This window comes from Artibeus jamaicensis, unplaced genomic scaffold (genome assembly GCF_021234435.1).
Source record: "Artibeus jamaicensis isolate MK-2021 breed Jamaican fruit bat unplaced genomic scaffold, CSHL_Jam_final contig_387, whole genome shotgun sequence".
In the NCBI taxonomy this organism is placed as follows: domain Eukaryota; kingdom Metazoa; phylum Chordata; class Mammalia; order Chiroptera; family Phyllostomidae; genus Artibeus; species Artibeus jamaicensis.
Window position 1 is genome coordinate 21,475,452 of NW_026521812.1, and position 15,969 is coordinate 21,491,420.

At 45.9% G+C, this 15,969-nt stretch overlaps 1 protein-coding gene across 3 annotated transcripts in view; it reads left to right on the forward strand.

Moving 5' to 3' along the window:
* METTL24 (methyltransferase like 24) overlaps nucleotides 1-15,969 on the forward strand; it is a 92,929-nt gene that overhangs the window by 20,691 nt on the left and 56,269 nt on the right. Inside the window, exon 2 of one of the 3 annotated variants that reach the window (XM_037159064.2) lies at nucleotides 9,823-9,921. The exons of the other annotated variants lie outside the window; for them this stretch is intronic. Coding sequence (XP_037014959.2) covers nucleotides 9,823-9,921 — 99 coding nt within the window. The remainder of the gene's footprint in view (nucleotides 1-9,822; nucleotides 9,922-15,969) is intronic. 3 annotated transcript variants of the gene reach the window in all.

The window sequence follows — 15,969 nt, forward strand, 5'->3', positions numbered from 1 at the left end:
GATATCTCGGGTACTCCAAAGGCCAACCTGAGTCCAGGTGAACTTGTGGGGGGCATGGAGATGTACAGGTGTTGGTGCAGCAACCCCTCTTTTTTCTCCTGCCCCCCCACCCCTGTTTCCCTTCTCCATTTCTCTGCCTCCCTCTTGGTGGGTTTTCTGCTTTCTGCCCCCTGCTAACTCCACTTCTCCTTTGGCTTTGGCAGCTTTCAGGATCGAAGGAGCCTTGAGATAGGTTTAGAGGGGTGCTGCAGGCCTTCTTTCTGTCGGGGCTGATGTTTTGCAAGCTGGTAAATGTTTGGGAGGGTGTTAGCTGGCTGGAATTTTCTGGCCTAAGTAAGTTCACGAACTCTGACGATGGACGTTGATTCAGATGATGTTAAACTTATGGGATTCTGAGTCCCAGAAAATCTGGGTACCTTATATGTTTTGAATGGGGTGTGCAATATGCGGAGGGGTGTGTGTGAAAGAGAGTGAGACAAAGAGAGAGGAGAGGGAGAGAGAGAGATACTTCATAATGTGGTTAATGCCGTTTCTAAATCCCTGCTTGCTTTATTAGGGAGGCATTCTTATATAACCTTCATTTCATAAGGCAAATTCAATGACTTCCTCCTTTTCTGGGTGACGTTACCCGAGGGAGATCCATGATTTGACATGTAAGCACCTACTATGTACGCAGATGCCATATAGTTTCCTTGTCATGTTAACAAGTGCAAACCTCTGCATTTCACAGGATCTGTTCCAGAAATTCGGCTTTCCTTTCTACAGTCTATGATAAAGCCTAAAATACATTATGTTTTATTCTCTCAGACTATTTTGACACACACAGATAACACAGTATATTTAAAGATGTCGATTTAAGAACAAAACCCAACTCAAATTCTTTTGGCATTTCTTTCCAACTTACTGGGATGACTTAGGGAATAAATCTAGAGCTGAGCATTTACCAGTGTTCCTCCCTCTACTCTGTTTTTCTTTCATTTTTTATTCCTTCATAAAAGTTATCTGCTTGAATTATAGTGCATTTTTTCTTGTTGGAGTTGATTTGATTTCTGGTCCCTCGCCTACCAGCCTACACTCTGATGATACAGAGATGGCAGATTGATGGGGAAAGGATTCAGAATGCTGCTCCGGATTCGGGTTTCAGCGTGAGTGCTGTCTGCTGCCAGAGACATTTAGCAGATGGACTTGAGGAGGTGGGACCCGGCCTTACCAGGGAGGGATCCGCAGGGTAAGAGGCCCCCTATGGGATGGGCTGGCTCTGTCCTTTCCTACCCAGTCATTCTGACCCTGGCCCACTGGCAGGTCTGTCACAGACTGCTAGAGACTCACCTCTTTTTTGTTACTGTCTTTAGTTTTCAGCAGTTTTATTGTGACATCTATGAGTATGAATTTTTTTGACTTTTTCTGTTTGGGGTTTGCTGAGCTCCTTAGACTTTGAAGTTTATATTTATGGTCAAACTTGGGAATCTTGCAGCCATTACATGTTTGATTTTTTTCTGTTTGGTGTGCACTGTATTCTTTCTCTTCCTCCTCTGGAATGCCAGTGGCTGTGGGCTAGACTCTTGCTGTCGTCCCACAAGGTCATTTTTTCTCTGTGCTGTTCAGATCGGATACTTTCTGTTGATCTATGTTCAAGTTCACTGACCCTTTCTTGTGTGAGTCCACCCACTGAAATTTTTATTTAGGTTTTTGTATTTTTCAGATCTAAAATGTTCATTTGGCTTTTTATACTTCCTGTTTCTTTGCTGAGATGTCCTATCTTTCCATTGGTTTCAAGAGTGTGTGCCCTGACTTCTTGGAGTATTTTTCAGATTTGTTGCTTTTAAGTTTTTTTTTTCCCACAGAATTCCAACATCTGTGTTATGCCTGTGTTGGTGTCTGTTGATTGTCTTTCCCCCGCACTGATTGGGATTCCCTTGAGTCTTTGTCTCGGGTTTCATGCTGAGTAATTTTGAGTTACATCCTGGACATTTTGAGTATTATATTAGGAGACTCTGGGTTGTGTTTAAATGCTGTAGATAAAGTTGATATATACGTTCTAACAGGCAGTTGACCTGGTCGGGTTCAGGCCCTAAGTTCCAGCTGCGTCTGTGGATTGTGGTTTCAGTATCAGTTCTGTATTCAAAGCCTTTGCCATGTTTTGCAGCTTCGTCCCACATCCATACCACCCAGTGACCGGCCTGGCACCCAGGTAGAGGTCTGTCTGTTAGCTTGGTTCTCAAAGTCTTTGAAATACTAATGAGGACTCATAAACCACTTTGTGGGGTTGCTTCTCTTCTCCGCTATTTCCCCAGTATTGTCCAGTTTCCTGCATCTTCTGAACATTTGGCCAGAAAGGTGTGGCTTTACTTTCCCCGTGCTTTGCCGCATGCTTCCCATGACTGTGCTCAAGTCCAGGATGGACTCATGGGGCTTCACCGCACTGCCTTGGGCTTCAGATTGGAGAGGAAGCTTCCTTGGCCTCAGAGTTCTAGGTACTTGTGGCTGCTGTTGTGACTTCCGCGACCACCGTGGGATTGCCTGGGAGTTGGGGTGAAAGAATGAAGAAGCAGAAAGGAGAGGGGAAACCGGGGAGGACCTTCCCCACTCTCTCGCATTAGGAGACCTCTTCCCTCCTTGAGCCTGAACACAAGAGCTGCTGCGGGGGCTCTCGGTCTGTGCTGATGCCCGTGTCTGGTGTGGCTCTGCTTGTGTGGGGGGCAGGACGCAGGACACCAGAAGGAAAATACAGTGGTGACCTCACCACCTGTTTGGTGGCACTTTGAAGTCCACTCTTTTCCTCCAATTTGCCTGCTAGTATTTACTTTTTAGATCCCTCGAAAAATTGCTCTGTGCATTCTTCTATTGCTGAGTTCAGTGGGAGACATAGGGCGAAGGTGTGCTTACCCATCGCACCCAGAACCGAAGCCGAGACTCTTTTTTTTATTAAATAAATTTTGTGCATGGGGTGCCTGAATTGTAAACATTGCCACAAAATGTGTAACTGACCCTTGCTTATTTTGAAGCAGGCTGCCTCCGAGGAAAGGCTGACTGCATGAGAATGTCCAGGGGAAGGCGTGTGAGCGGCCACCCAAGAGCCTCTCGGAGCCCCTGGTCTCTTTCCAACAAAGGCCTAACAGCCACGAGATCTAAGGGCGGATGCTCACAGATTCTCAGCTGTGGCCAGACTCATGTTCTTTCCAGGCACCATTTTGTGACTCCTTCTCCCCTAAGAAATGGCACCAATCCCCTTCCTTTTCTAAAAAGGAATGAACAATTTTCTTCAGTCATTGTTTCCTATCCACTGACAGATGCTCTTAATTAGCATGAAATTGCAAAATAAATATATTTGGCTTGTTTTGGAGTTGTTTCTCCCAGAAGCTGAGGCCTCCCCAACATCAACTCACTAGCACATGCTCAGCATATTGTTTAGTTCGAGTCAAGAACTCAAAACCGTGTTCTCCTCCAGGGGCTCAACCGTGAAGCAGGGGATCCGTTGTTAGCCACCCCGTTTCCAACAGAAATGGCTGGTTCTCAAACTTGTCAGAAGCTTATTAGCTGTGGGAATGAGCATTTGGGAGTACTGACGCTTTGTGAAAGTATCCCAAACACTCTAGTAATTATCTATCACCATAAAGAAACTGATCATTGAAATCACTCCTCATACAGTTTTACCCCTCAAGAAATGTAGCATTGAAGACACAGAGGAATGGACCATTGCAAACCTTCCTTTGGTTTGTTTTATATTTGTTTTCTACACAAAATAAAAGAGAGAGAGAAAAGACTGCTTGTGTAATTGATGGCGGTACTGCTGTTAGTTTGACAGTTTCTGCAGAGGCTATGTGAGGCTGTTCAAGGGCATGTGGACACTGCTGTGGAGAAGGAATCGTGATTCCAAACTTCAAGACAAAGCAAGCTTTTGCAGAAGGCGGTATTGATGGCTCTCTTTTCTAGGTCATGGGTGGGTCTGCTTTATTCTATAATTTTTTAATGCAACGAGTTTTGTTTGGGGTTTATGGTCTTGAATTAATATAATTCTATTATGTTGCGTAAATGTAGGCTGGTAGGCAAAAGAGTATTTTTGAAGATTGCTTTATTCTTTGTTGAATCTTTTAATAGTAGGATCTTGGAATTCAGTTTCTTTAGTTTGAAAGAGTCATTTTCTTTTTTTGAGAAACACATTTGCTGATGAAATCATACAGTAAATTATAAAAATACCCCAAAGCCTCGTGGCTATGCTTTTTGCGTTCTTTTTGAGGCAAGCCCGTTAGCTCTGTACACCGGCTTGGACTGACTCGGTGATCACTACCTACCCTTCAGGAAGCAGAATCTTAGATGTCTGCAAAGTAGCCCCCAGATAACACGAGTTACTTGTGTGTAGAATCTTTTGCCATCCTTACTTTATGGAAAATTTTTCTACATACTCAAAACATTTGCCCCTCAGTAGAATAAACCAGCTCACTTTTCAATGCACATTTCCTGGATAAAGCCTTCCCAAACAAAAGGTGGGCTGCTTCTTTTCCTCAAAATCTGGGACCCAGCTCTCCTTTCGAAGCTGTTTCATGCTGGGGGAGGGACTCCTTGGTATGAGTGGTTTAGGGGGCAGGACCAACGATTGCCAACAAGTTGAGGGCACCCACCGCTCATCTTTGCAGGAGCTCAGGGGCGTGGCATCTCTGTGGTAACTCATTGTGTATGCTACATTTGACAGTTGAGCTCAAGCCTGCTGGGGACAGACAGACCAGGCCCAAATGACAGTACCTTTAACTTCCTTCTGCATTAGCTGCTTCTTTACCATCTGAAGAGGAAGTGGGGGCACAGACAGGACAATGAATCCATGTTCCTATGTCCCAGCAGTGATGGGTGAAGCATCGTTCGGCCACTCCGTATGTGGAGTACATGGATAACAGTGTACCCTGGAGTTTAGAAGATTGTCTGGGGTAAAATTGTTAGCCCCAGAGTTAGCGTGTTAGACCTCAGTCCTTGAATTTGGCTAAGAAAGAATTCAGAGCCAAGAAATTAATTTAGGGAGTCACAGAGGTAGAAGAACCAAGCCGTATGGGCTGCAGGGACTCAGGAAACAAGTTACAGAGGCAGAAGAAGGGCTCTTGGAACTTTGGAGAAGGAAACCAAAGATAACAGCCTGCGGGAAGAAGTGGGGGAATGGTGGGCGTGCTCCAGAGAGTGTACCTGAGAAAAGAAGGCGGTGGGGAAGGTGCTGGCATGCTAGGGCGGAGGGTGGGGAGAGAAAGAGGAAGGGGGAGGGGAAGGGGAAGGCTTGCAGGGAGGGGGGTTGGGGGAGGAGAAAGAAGAGGGAGCCTTAAGGGTTTTTGTATTGTTTCCAAGGCAGTAATTTTAGGGGACGTCTCAGAGAGGAAGTTGGTAGAATATTCATCAGCTTTCCAGGTATGCCTTTTCAGGTTCATGGTCTCTACTGATTGCTCAGTGCTAGGGGAGGGGGACATTAGTCATTACATCTGGTCTCTTTGTCAGCTGTCCTCACTTGTCTGGTTTTGCTCCTTTTCTGGGCCTGGAGCTAAAACACAGCTGAGGCCTCAATGTTATTCCTAATTTAACCAAAACTCTATCTGTATGGTTAGCAGACCTGAGGCTTTGTTTCTAAGGTTACCTGATGCCTGTCAGAACCTCACTGTCCTGAGGGAAGATCTTATGGAAGTGGTCATGCAAAGCTTGACTGGGCATCTTTTGAGGCTATTCTCCAGCCCCCTTGTTCCTTCTCTTAGGGGTTCTAAACCGAAGACTACCGATGTGAAAGGGCAGGGGTCTGAACCACAGGCCTAGCAACATGCTAGGAAAGGAGAGGTCTCCCTGGGAGTCAGGGCTTAGCCTATAATACTTGTTTTCCCAGCTTTGCCTGTTGCTAGGCACCAAGGACTTTTTGCCCTGGTGACATTCTAGACCTGGTCATTCATTCCTGCTCTGCTCATGTCTGTCAACTGTGTACTCTATCAAAGTCATAATGATACATTTTTTAAAGAAAAATATACTTTGCCTTGTTCTATTAAACACTGGCCATTGGTGTTTTAAGGTGCTCAGGGAATTCTGTTTGTGGGATTTTTTCAAAGAACAAATATTGATGTGTGTACTACAGAACTAAGATAAATGGTAATTGAAAGAGATGATAAAAGCTAGCATTTTCCTTAGGGAAATAATCACAAATTACTGTCAGACTGATTCCAAAAAGAACATTACTGTATGTGGAATGTTTTTTAAACAGCTCAACCAAAATACTAAGCCAAAGCACTTCGGATATCTCCACCTTAGGTCTCTTAACTTATTCATTGTTCCAGCTGCAGTGCAGTGGCCAGTGCTCAGCTGGAAATAAGAAATAGCAGATTGCAAGAAGGATACTGTTTATGGGTCCCTGAGATAGCGCTATAGTTCCACCAAATTGATTCACCATTGGATGCAGCGAAGGAGAACTTCCATCGGCCCCTCGAGACCCACTCTGCACCCTGGGAGGCTGACCCATGTCGACCAACCACAGCCTCCCTCTCCTCTGCCTTCCTGTTGGGTTTGACAGTTGTGGGGGTGCTATGTAATAGGATGGGGTGTATAGGATGGGCTGTGTTCCTCGATCGTGTGCCTTCTCCATACAGTTTTCCCGTCAGGTTCTAAAACTCCCTCCCCCTTCTTGTTCCTCCAGGCTTATGGCTTATAAGGCTTTTTGGTGGTGCCTGCCACAAATATTAATACATTGTTCTTTCTTGGTTTCCTTAAAACCTGTCTGCACCTTTGTAAATAGTCGATTAAATTCCTCTCAGCCAGTTGGAAGGTGCCCACTGATCTGACTGCGACCCTGACTGGTATTTGCCTGAGTCACCCAGATGCCAAAGTTGATGATAATCTAGATATCATAATCTGTCCCTTTTGCCTTATTTCAAATAAACAGTCTCTTCCAGGCCGGTCTACCTCCAAATTATAATTAAATGGAGCAGATGTCAGCAAACTATGGTCTTGAGGCCCAAGTCCAGCCTGCTGCCTGTTGTGAATGGAGTTTATTGCAAACAGCCATGACCACTTGTTTACTTTCCATCTAAGGCTGCTTTTGAGCTGTAACTGGAGGTGAGGAGTTGCAGCAGAAGCTGTATGGCCTCATTTAGAGGAAAACCCTGATAGGTGAACTTTAGCATTTTCATCAAGAGTCTCTGGGGCCAGATGCTGGGGCACCTGTGAGTGGTCCCACGACAAAGCCACAGGAAGCCTTAACCTCCAGGCCTAGACAGGCTGGCACGAGGCAGCTTGGGAGGTCACTGTTTGTCATCTGATGCAAAAGAATGAGACCCTGCAAAACTAGGGGGTGTTTGTATTTAAATGTGCTTATCATTGGTGATTCCATAAGTAAATAGTTTCCTGAAAAGAACAGTTCTCCCTAGAGTTTCAGCATTTCCCTATCAAAGTTACTTGGTGCGTAGGCACCGCCCGGCCGGACTGTGTGCACCTCCTGGGCGAATCCAGGCTGTGCTCAGTCTGCGTCGGCCTGGCCTGGCGCAGGGTGGCTGGCGCTCTGTGAATACTGTTTGATGAAATGATAATCAACACCTAGTTCAGAGAAGGAAAAAAGTGGGGGGCAGTGGAATTTCCTGACCTCTCCCCTACATCTCCCCAAAATAAATTCACAAGAAAGGAAAAGATACAGGGAGGGCTAGAATACATTAACTGGGAAGATATATGAGTGAATGTTCTCAGGCTCTCTCTGAATAGAATGTCTGCCTGTTTCAACCTTCACAGAACAAGAATAGCTATAAGGCTGTTTTTGCAGAAAAGGTGCCCCTTAGGGCACTCTGAGTATGTAATTTGTGGGGCCCAATGCAAAATAGAAATGGGCCTCTTGTTCAAAATGAAGAATTTCAAGTCAGCGCCAGCAGAGCATGAAGCCGAGCATGGGCCTTCCAGAGACGGAGCAGGTTGCAAGCCCCTGAAACTGGCCCCCCCTGAAGGCCTCCCAATAAAGCCGCAGCCCAGGGGAATCAGTGAGGGTTCTTTAAGTCTGGAGGGACTGTGGGGTGCTCAGCCTCTGCAAGGCAGTACGATCTGCCTGGACGGTGACACTGTGGGCCCTCAGGACTCTGTGCGGTGAGTCAGTAATGCCTGGCCTGGACATCCCCTCATCACTTACGGAGAGTGGGCATTTATCTCAGACTCTCAGTCCAGAGTGCACTCCTCTCCCCCAGGACATGCCTGCCCTCACGCTGACTAACCTGCTGGCTCCCCCACTTCTTGCCTTCAGTTTAACCCCAGGCCACCTAGGCCGCCCTGTCTAGCAGCACCAAACCGTAGGTGTAACACCTAAAGCACCCCAGGGCTCACCTGTTTAGATGTTTCTTTTTTGGATGAGAGACAGTTCCTGCCATAATACTTGTTTCCGTCTGTCCAGGCCGCCATAACAAAGCACCACAGTCTGAGTGGTTTCACACAGCAGAAATTTGTCGCTCACGGTTCTGGAGGCTGGAAGTCCCAGATGAGGGTGTCTGCATGGTTCGGTTCAGGGCTGTAGACTGCCTACTTCTGTGTGTGTCCTCACACGGTGGAAGGGGCGAGGGGGCTTTGTAGGGTCTGTTTTGTAAGAGCACTGATCCCATTCCTGAGGGCTCCCCTCAAGACCTAATGACATCCCAGAGGCCCGGCATCCTAATATCACACTGGACATTAACATTTCACAGATGAATTTGGGGAGGCGACACAGACATTCAGCCCATGACAATACCTAACTGAAGAACATGAACACACATGAACGGTCCCTTTATCTTGTTCCCGGCACCCTCCCCTGCTCCCTTTCTCACCGTGACAGGGAGTTTAGGGGATCATCCGAAGCACTGTGCAGGAACCCCTGTGCCGAGACGCCTGAAGTGTTTCCTGACACCAGACCTTCACCCTGCCAGTGGCCGAGCTTCTCCAGGCCCCCAGCCCTTTCCTGCCCTTCACCGTGAGCCGGACTCACCCCCTGGAATCCCAGTGAGCCTCCGGGAAGTTTCCAGGTGGTAATAACCGTGGATGGGGAACTTGGAGCTCTAGCTGGGACTTCATCACTATTGCCTCCTGTTGACTGGAGGGATCCCCATTTTTGTTTCTTGCCCACTGCCTTCCCTCAGCCCTTCATCCACCACCCCACTCTTACTGCAAAAGGGGTCTCAGGGCTTGTTTCTGCCACTGTGCTCATAGGAGCTCCACAAGTCCTCTGATGAAAGGTGGGGACTGCCTCATGTGCTGGAAGGCCACCCTTGCCAGCCCTGCTGGTGACAGCTCCCACATTCATCCACATGTGGGAGGTCCCAGAGGCCAAGGGGTCTGGGACACGGGGTGGCGCCACTGCGCCCTCCTGCAGGGCCATCTGTCTCCCTGTGCTGGGGAAGGTGCCCAAGTGCCTAGGATTTCAGGCATCATGGTGCTGAGAGAACAAAACTCACCCTCAGGGAGGCACATATCTCTGAAGCACTGAGCTTTTGAAACCACAGTCGATAAGGGGCTGCTTCTTCTGGTAGGGGAGCAGCACCGTGTAGTACAAAGCTGCGGCGGCAGAGAGCCCAATGGGGTCAATGGAGTTTGCCTTTGATCAGGAGAGTCAGACGTCCCCAGAGAAATCTTTGCAATCTCCTGCTTACCCTGGTAGCTGGGCTTTCTCAGCCTCCTTTATCTCCCTGTGATTGATGTGGTCTTAAGGACAGCAGCTTCGAACCAGCTCCTGGGCAACCATTCCCCAGACGAGTTTGTTTTACAGGTGGCTGGGGCAGCCTTGCTGCCTGTCTCATACACTAGGTCTTGCCAACCCCACCCTCAAACTCTTCACCCCTTACACACCAACCTGTGTTTTCTCTCCCACAGGGTCCCCGGTGGCACATAGACCTCCAGCCTTGGGCAGGCCCCGCTCAGTCCCTGGATGAAGAAGCCTTGAGGTTCCTGAGATATATCAGCACCACCCAGGTTTCATGCACAAAGGGGTTTGGAGACGATGCAAAAGATACTGATTGCCCCTTTTAAAGAAGGGGTTGTCGCTGAGGGCATGGGGGGTTTTTCGGGGGCACATGATAAGGACTTGAGAGGGACATGGTTTTTGAGGCCCTTCTGCTTGAGCTTAGGCATTAGATAAGGATGCCTTCCATTTGCTTCAGTATCCTCTCCCTTCCATTCTGAAATGTCTTAATGATTCGTCCTGATATGTTTTAATGATCCACATTAGAAAATTGCTTTGGAAAAACATCTGAAAAGGCAGATTTGCACCCATGAGTAGGCGGTCAAGTGTGTCAAAACCTTCATCTGGATGTTCTGGCTTCCTTTGGTATCTGGAGGAGTCGCCTTTTTGCTTTCCTGCCACAGACAGTGACGTGCCAGGCCAGAGAGCACAGGAGACTTCGCAGGCAGTGCAAAGAGAAGCCTATGAATCCAGAGACTTTCTATTCTGTAGGGCACTTTAAGTCATTACCGAGCGCTGGCCTGTGTTAGTGACTTAACACATCGTGGCAGCACCCCCCCAACCCCCAGCTCGGCAGGCTGAGTCAGTGCCCTGAGCAGGCAGAGAGCTTGTCCATTAAGGACAGTCTATGACTCTTGACACGTTAATCAGGAGGTTCCACTCTCAAGTAGCCTCGTCTTGGGGAGAGAGTCAGAAGAGGAAATGAAGGCCAGAGGGAAGCTCCGCCTGAACTGAGAGGTGCGAGTAAATTAGCAACTCAGGCTGCCCGTGAGGCCTAGGCTGACTCAGGGAACTTCACTGCAGGGCTGATGGTGGCACCGGGGACCCCAGTTCTTCCCATGTCCCTTCATCCCACTGGCTCTCGGCACTCTACTCTTCCTCCCAAATTGCACTGGCAGCAAAGCCCATTTTTCACCCGTGGGAGAGAATATATTTCTAGATCTTTAAAAGGCTAATTTAGGGATAGAAGAAAGTCCCATTTCTAATATGATGCAGTCAATCAGGGATTTTAATATTTGTCACCTAGACGTGGAAGTAAAAGCTCGTTGAATTAATTATGAGTAATGGGATGACAAATTGGTCTCTGTGCTTCCATAAATTTTTATCTTATTTTGCTGCTACAGATTAATTTGGTGGACTCACACAGACTTAATTAAAGTACTGAAATTGTAATTTTACAGTTTGGTTTAATGTGAAGAATAAGAAGCTGGACCTCTTACCTGTGACTTTAAGAAGCCCTTAAAGGCCCCTGAGGAAAATGAGATGTTAAATTTACGGCTTGAATTTAAGAATGGTGGGCTCCACACCTCCAAATAAATGGACCAAGTGAAAGTCCCTACATTCCATCTAATATGTGTTGCAAGTTAATGTTCTGTAACTTCTAAAAGGCATGTTTACTTAGAAGAAGCTCCTGAGGCATGACAAGGTCATCTCAAGCCCTCTTAGATCTTCCCCATGACTTACGGACTAGGAGAAGAAAAGTTATATATAAGAAAAGCATGCTACAATGGTGTGACCCGGGGCAGTTTATTTTACTTCTGTCTCTCACTATTCTGATCTCAAAAAGGAAGAGTACTAAATTATTGCTGAGGCCCCTCTCAGTTCTGTGACCTTGCACTGTGCTGAGAGCAGTGTAGGATTGTTATTTTTGAGCACCTACTATGTGCCAGGAACTGTTTTGGCCCTGGGGATATAATATCAGCCTCAGAGGGCTAACAAGTTGGAAAGAGGGAGAAATGGACGCGAAATGATTATTCAGCTTGATGAGTACAATAATAGATACTTGGTTGCTGAAGCTGGCAAGGCTGATTGTCCTCCAGAAAGAATGAGATAAAGTTCCAGACTGCAGAATGGTTTTGTAATCAGGGGTCATTTTACCCAGTTAAGTCCTATGCTTTCATGTACTTCCGGGTCACTCAGGGACCAGCAGGCGGGAGCTCATCAGAATGACGCTCACTTTTTATTAAGTAGAATCGTTTACTACCCAGTGCTCTCCTCCCTTTCTATGTAATGCAGAGCTTTTGAGCTGCTTCGGGGGCCTATGCTTCATTTAGAACTAATTTTGAAAATGAAAATTTATAAAACTGGCAGAATATTAGAGTTACTATTAGCTAAAATTTTCAGTTAGCAGAAGTGAGTCATGATGAGCAAGGAAAAGAAATTAAACCTCTGAAGGTACTAAAGCAAATTCCACCCCCATCCTCTTCTGCTGCATTTTAAAATAAAAAATTACTTCCTCAAATCTGTGTTCAAAAGCACACAGCAAGGCCCAGCATGTGATGTGTTCACCATTGACTTATTCTTTCTTCAATTCAGTAGACATTTGTTGAGCTCCTGCTTTGTGGCTGGCACTGTGCTGGACACGGGCTGGAAGAGCAAACCTGAGCTAACTCTCCCTGCCCACCGCTAGGCAGCTAGGCTGGCAGGGATTGTGTGTGCTCCAGCAGAGTAGGGAGCTCAGGGACAGAGCACAGGGCACGATGCTCCTAGACTTGTGCGTTGTGATGATTCTGAGGGCATGACCGAGGCCCTGCAGTTTTAAAAGGGGCTTTATTTCTTTATTTTTAGAGAGGGGGAAAGGGAGGGAGAGAGAGAGGAAGAACAACATTGATTGGTTGCCTCTCGAATGTGCTGTCACCAGGGACCAAACCTGCAACCCAAGCATGTATCCTGATGGGGAATCAAATCACTGACCCTTTGCTTTGCAGAATGACACCCCACTCCCTGAGCCACATCCATCAGGGCAGGGGACCCTGCCTTTGTTTTTATGAAACATCAGAGGACACGGTGTTTGGGTAGAGTGTACACAGGAACACCAAGCTCGTTTAATTAGGTATTGTTTTCTAATGTGAAAGACCATGGTTACATCTCTGAGTTTTAAAGTCGCTCACATGCTGCTGTTAACTAACAGTTAAATCATAAACACAGTGCTCTGTTCTAAGGAAAGATCTAGCTTTTTATGGCAGCCCCCAAACCATATGCCCCCAGCAAGCAAGCCTTGCAGTACAAAATTAATCTAAGCAACAGTTGTTGTTTTAAAAAAATAAAATGTCTTTATCTATCTATCTATCTATCTATCTATCTATCTAATCATCTATATATATACCTATTTTCAGAACAACATAAGAGCTTAGGTTCTGGAGAGACAGACTTTAGAACTTCATAACAGTAGTATTTATTATGTTTACTATCACACACACACAAATTGGGATAAAAACTGCAAAAGCACAACTCTCGAGATTCTACCTTTGAGAATAATGGCATTACGTAAACACACAGTTGGTCAGTGAAATGATTCTTGCCAGAAGTCTCCATATGTTAAGGGCTCCCTTCGCCAGCTTCTACTACTTCTGGATTGGCAGAACAGCGATGCAAGCTTTTGCAATATGAAGTAAAATAAAAATAAATTCAATTCCTTTAAGTTGAAGAAGTAAAAAGTATTTTAGAAAACATTTTCCCCCTGGAGTCTATTTTCCTTCGTCTAGGCCTAATTTGATTTTATATGGCCAAAATTACACAGGGAATTAGGAGAGAGAATGAGAGAGAGAGAGGGACTATAATTACTGGAGTTGAAGCTTAGCCTGGAGTTACCGCCTCCACTTATTTTGCTTGCAGTAGGGTTTTAGAAGCCCTAGCCATAAATCTTAACAAGGAAGTTGGAAAAATCAGTATTTAATTAATTTTAGGAGCTGAATTTTACCAAGTTCTCTTAGTTATTTTCAAAATCTAATGTCTATCAATGAGATGGTTAGTAAATGGTTAAAATGGAAAAAACTGCTTTATTTTTGAACTAGGAGAGGAAAGGGGAACAGTAGCAGAAAGATTGAATAGAAAAGAATGCCTCCAATGGGGGTATATCTGTGCAAGATGAAGTCTGTGGAAGAATAAATGCTTAAAGTGTTTTTTTTTAATAGAATAAAACTCTACTCCCATCATTGGCAAAAGAGGACCAGCTGAACCCCAAAGCCCTGAATCTTGACCCTTAGTACTTCCCCAACTCTTAGAGGCCTCTGGCTACTTGTTGATACTGCTGCTCCAGCTTGGTTAGGAGTGGGGTTGGAGACACTGCTGGTTTTAGTTCCAGTCTCTAGCCTAAGAGTAGTCTCTTCTTCTAATTTGCTAAAGCACAGGGAAAGCCAGGCTGAGCATCTCAGTGGGGCTTTACAGAGGGCTTCCGGTAAACTCACAGGACCACTGGCATAAGAGTCACTTTTGGGGAGCTTGTTAAGATGCATGTGTCATCTTCAGAGATTCTGATTTTACAGATCTGGAGTGGCACCCAGGAATCTGCATTCTTAATTACCTCCCCAATGAAGGCGGACCACACCTTGAGAAACACTGTGGGGGAGACCAGTGTTTGGCTTTAATGGTGTTAGAAGGGAAATATGAATCAGAACCTATGAACATCCCTATCCTAATCTGTCGCTGTGGCAATTTGTAGAGAGAGGTATACACTAGAAGGCTAGCAGATAAGCATCATCATGCCACTTTAATGAAAATACCCCAGGAAGCTGCCCCAGAGCAAATGGCTCAGCTCTGAGGTCCAGGCACGCTTTGGGGACCCACAGAACTGCTGTGGGATGGAGGGCACGGACACAGGACCAGTGGAGGTGTTGATGTTAACTTTCCCACTGGCAAAAACAGGCCCAAAGAAACACAGGCTCTGACTGACTAGATTAGCAACTTCTCCACTGGGTGGGTAGAGACTAGGAGGTGGGCAGGCAGAAGAATAATTTCCATTTATCTGTGGGATAATAATAGGAATGAATTATACAAATGAATATGTTGATATACCCAATTAATAAATGTATTCTGTACTGGTTGCTTAGGAGAAGACTCAATTCCATTTATTATTTTTTTACCTTTAATCAGTGGTTATAGACAGAGATACTGGGTTGAGAGAAAAGAATATAAATATAAAGGGTTTCACATTTCTTATTGCTTTTAAAGATAGATAGATAGATAGATAGATAGATAGATAGATAGATAGATAGATAGATAGATAGATAATCAGTTGCCACCCATGTGCGTCCCAGCCAGGGATTGAACTTGGAGCCTACATATGTGCCCTGACCAGGGATCAAACCTGCAACCACTGGTATACAAACCAGCCAACCAACCAGGGCTATAGGGTTTCACTTCCCTCTAAAATGTCCAAATCCTAGAAGACTCAGTCATAGTCCTTGATAAATAGTGCTAGGGTGATTTTTCCAGGCCAGCCCTAGATTACAAGGATAAGGGTGATGATGTATTAGCTGAACAGGTGCCACATACAACTCTTTTCAGATTAAAATTTTGGAAAATCATTTAAATACAAGGGTTGGAAGCCTAGACTGACTTCCTAAGAAGAAAACGGTTTGCTGTTATGTATTCCAATGAATTAAAGTGGTGAACCTCAAAACACCTTTTCCATCTGTACGGCCTGTCTGTGATGTGGCGGTGAGAGCCGCTGCATGATTTGTGATGACCACAAGAGTTTTGAGGGGTTAGTGGGAAGTCCACTTGCTCAGCAAGGTAAATACCTTGGCCCTAGACTTGTTTTCTTTGGTTCCAGCAGCCTCAGCTGTTCACACAGTGTCAGCCTCAAACACAAGTCATAAACTCCTTGAAGAGATTGTTTACTTCATGTGCATTTGAAATTAGAGACTTGCTTCCACTTGACTTAGATGCTTGTTCCCTTTGCTTTTCTTATCTAATGTTGAGGGGTGTGTTAGTTCAGGGAGAGCCTCCTCAGGCTGGGGCCCTTGCCCTTCTTCCCCTTTTCCCCCCACCCCCTGGGCAGACACACATTAGAAGAGTGCATCACGAAGCATACTGCCCTCTTAGCAGGGACTGTGGATTAATTTCACAGGACCCCTTATCAGCTGTTACCTTGGATAACACTTGCTACCCCTGGACGGTGGTGGATCCACCTTATCTACCTGAGATAAGGAATCTACAATCTTTTACCCTTCCAAGACCCACGCCTGGACCTCTCACAACTTCCAGCAGAAACACAGGGTGACAGACCTCCAGCTTTGGAGCACTGGTCTTCGTGTCTGCACTGTCTGTCCTTCATG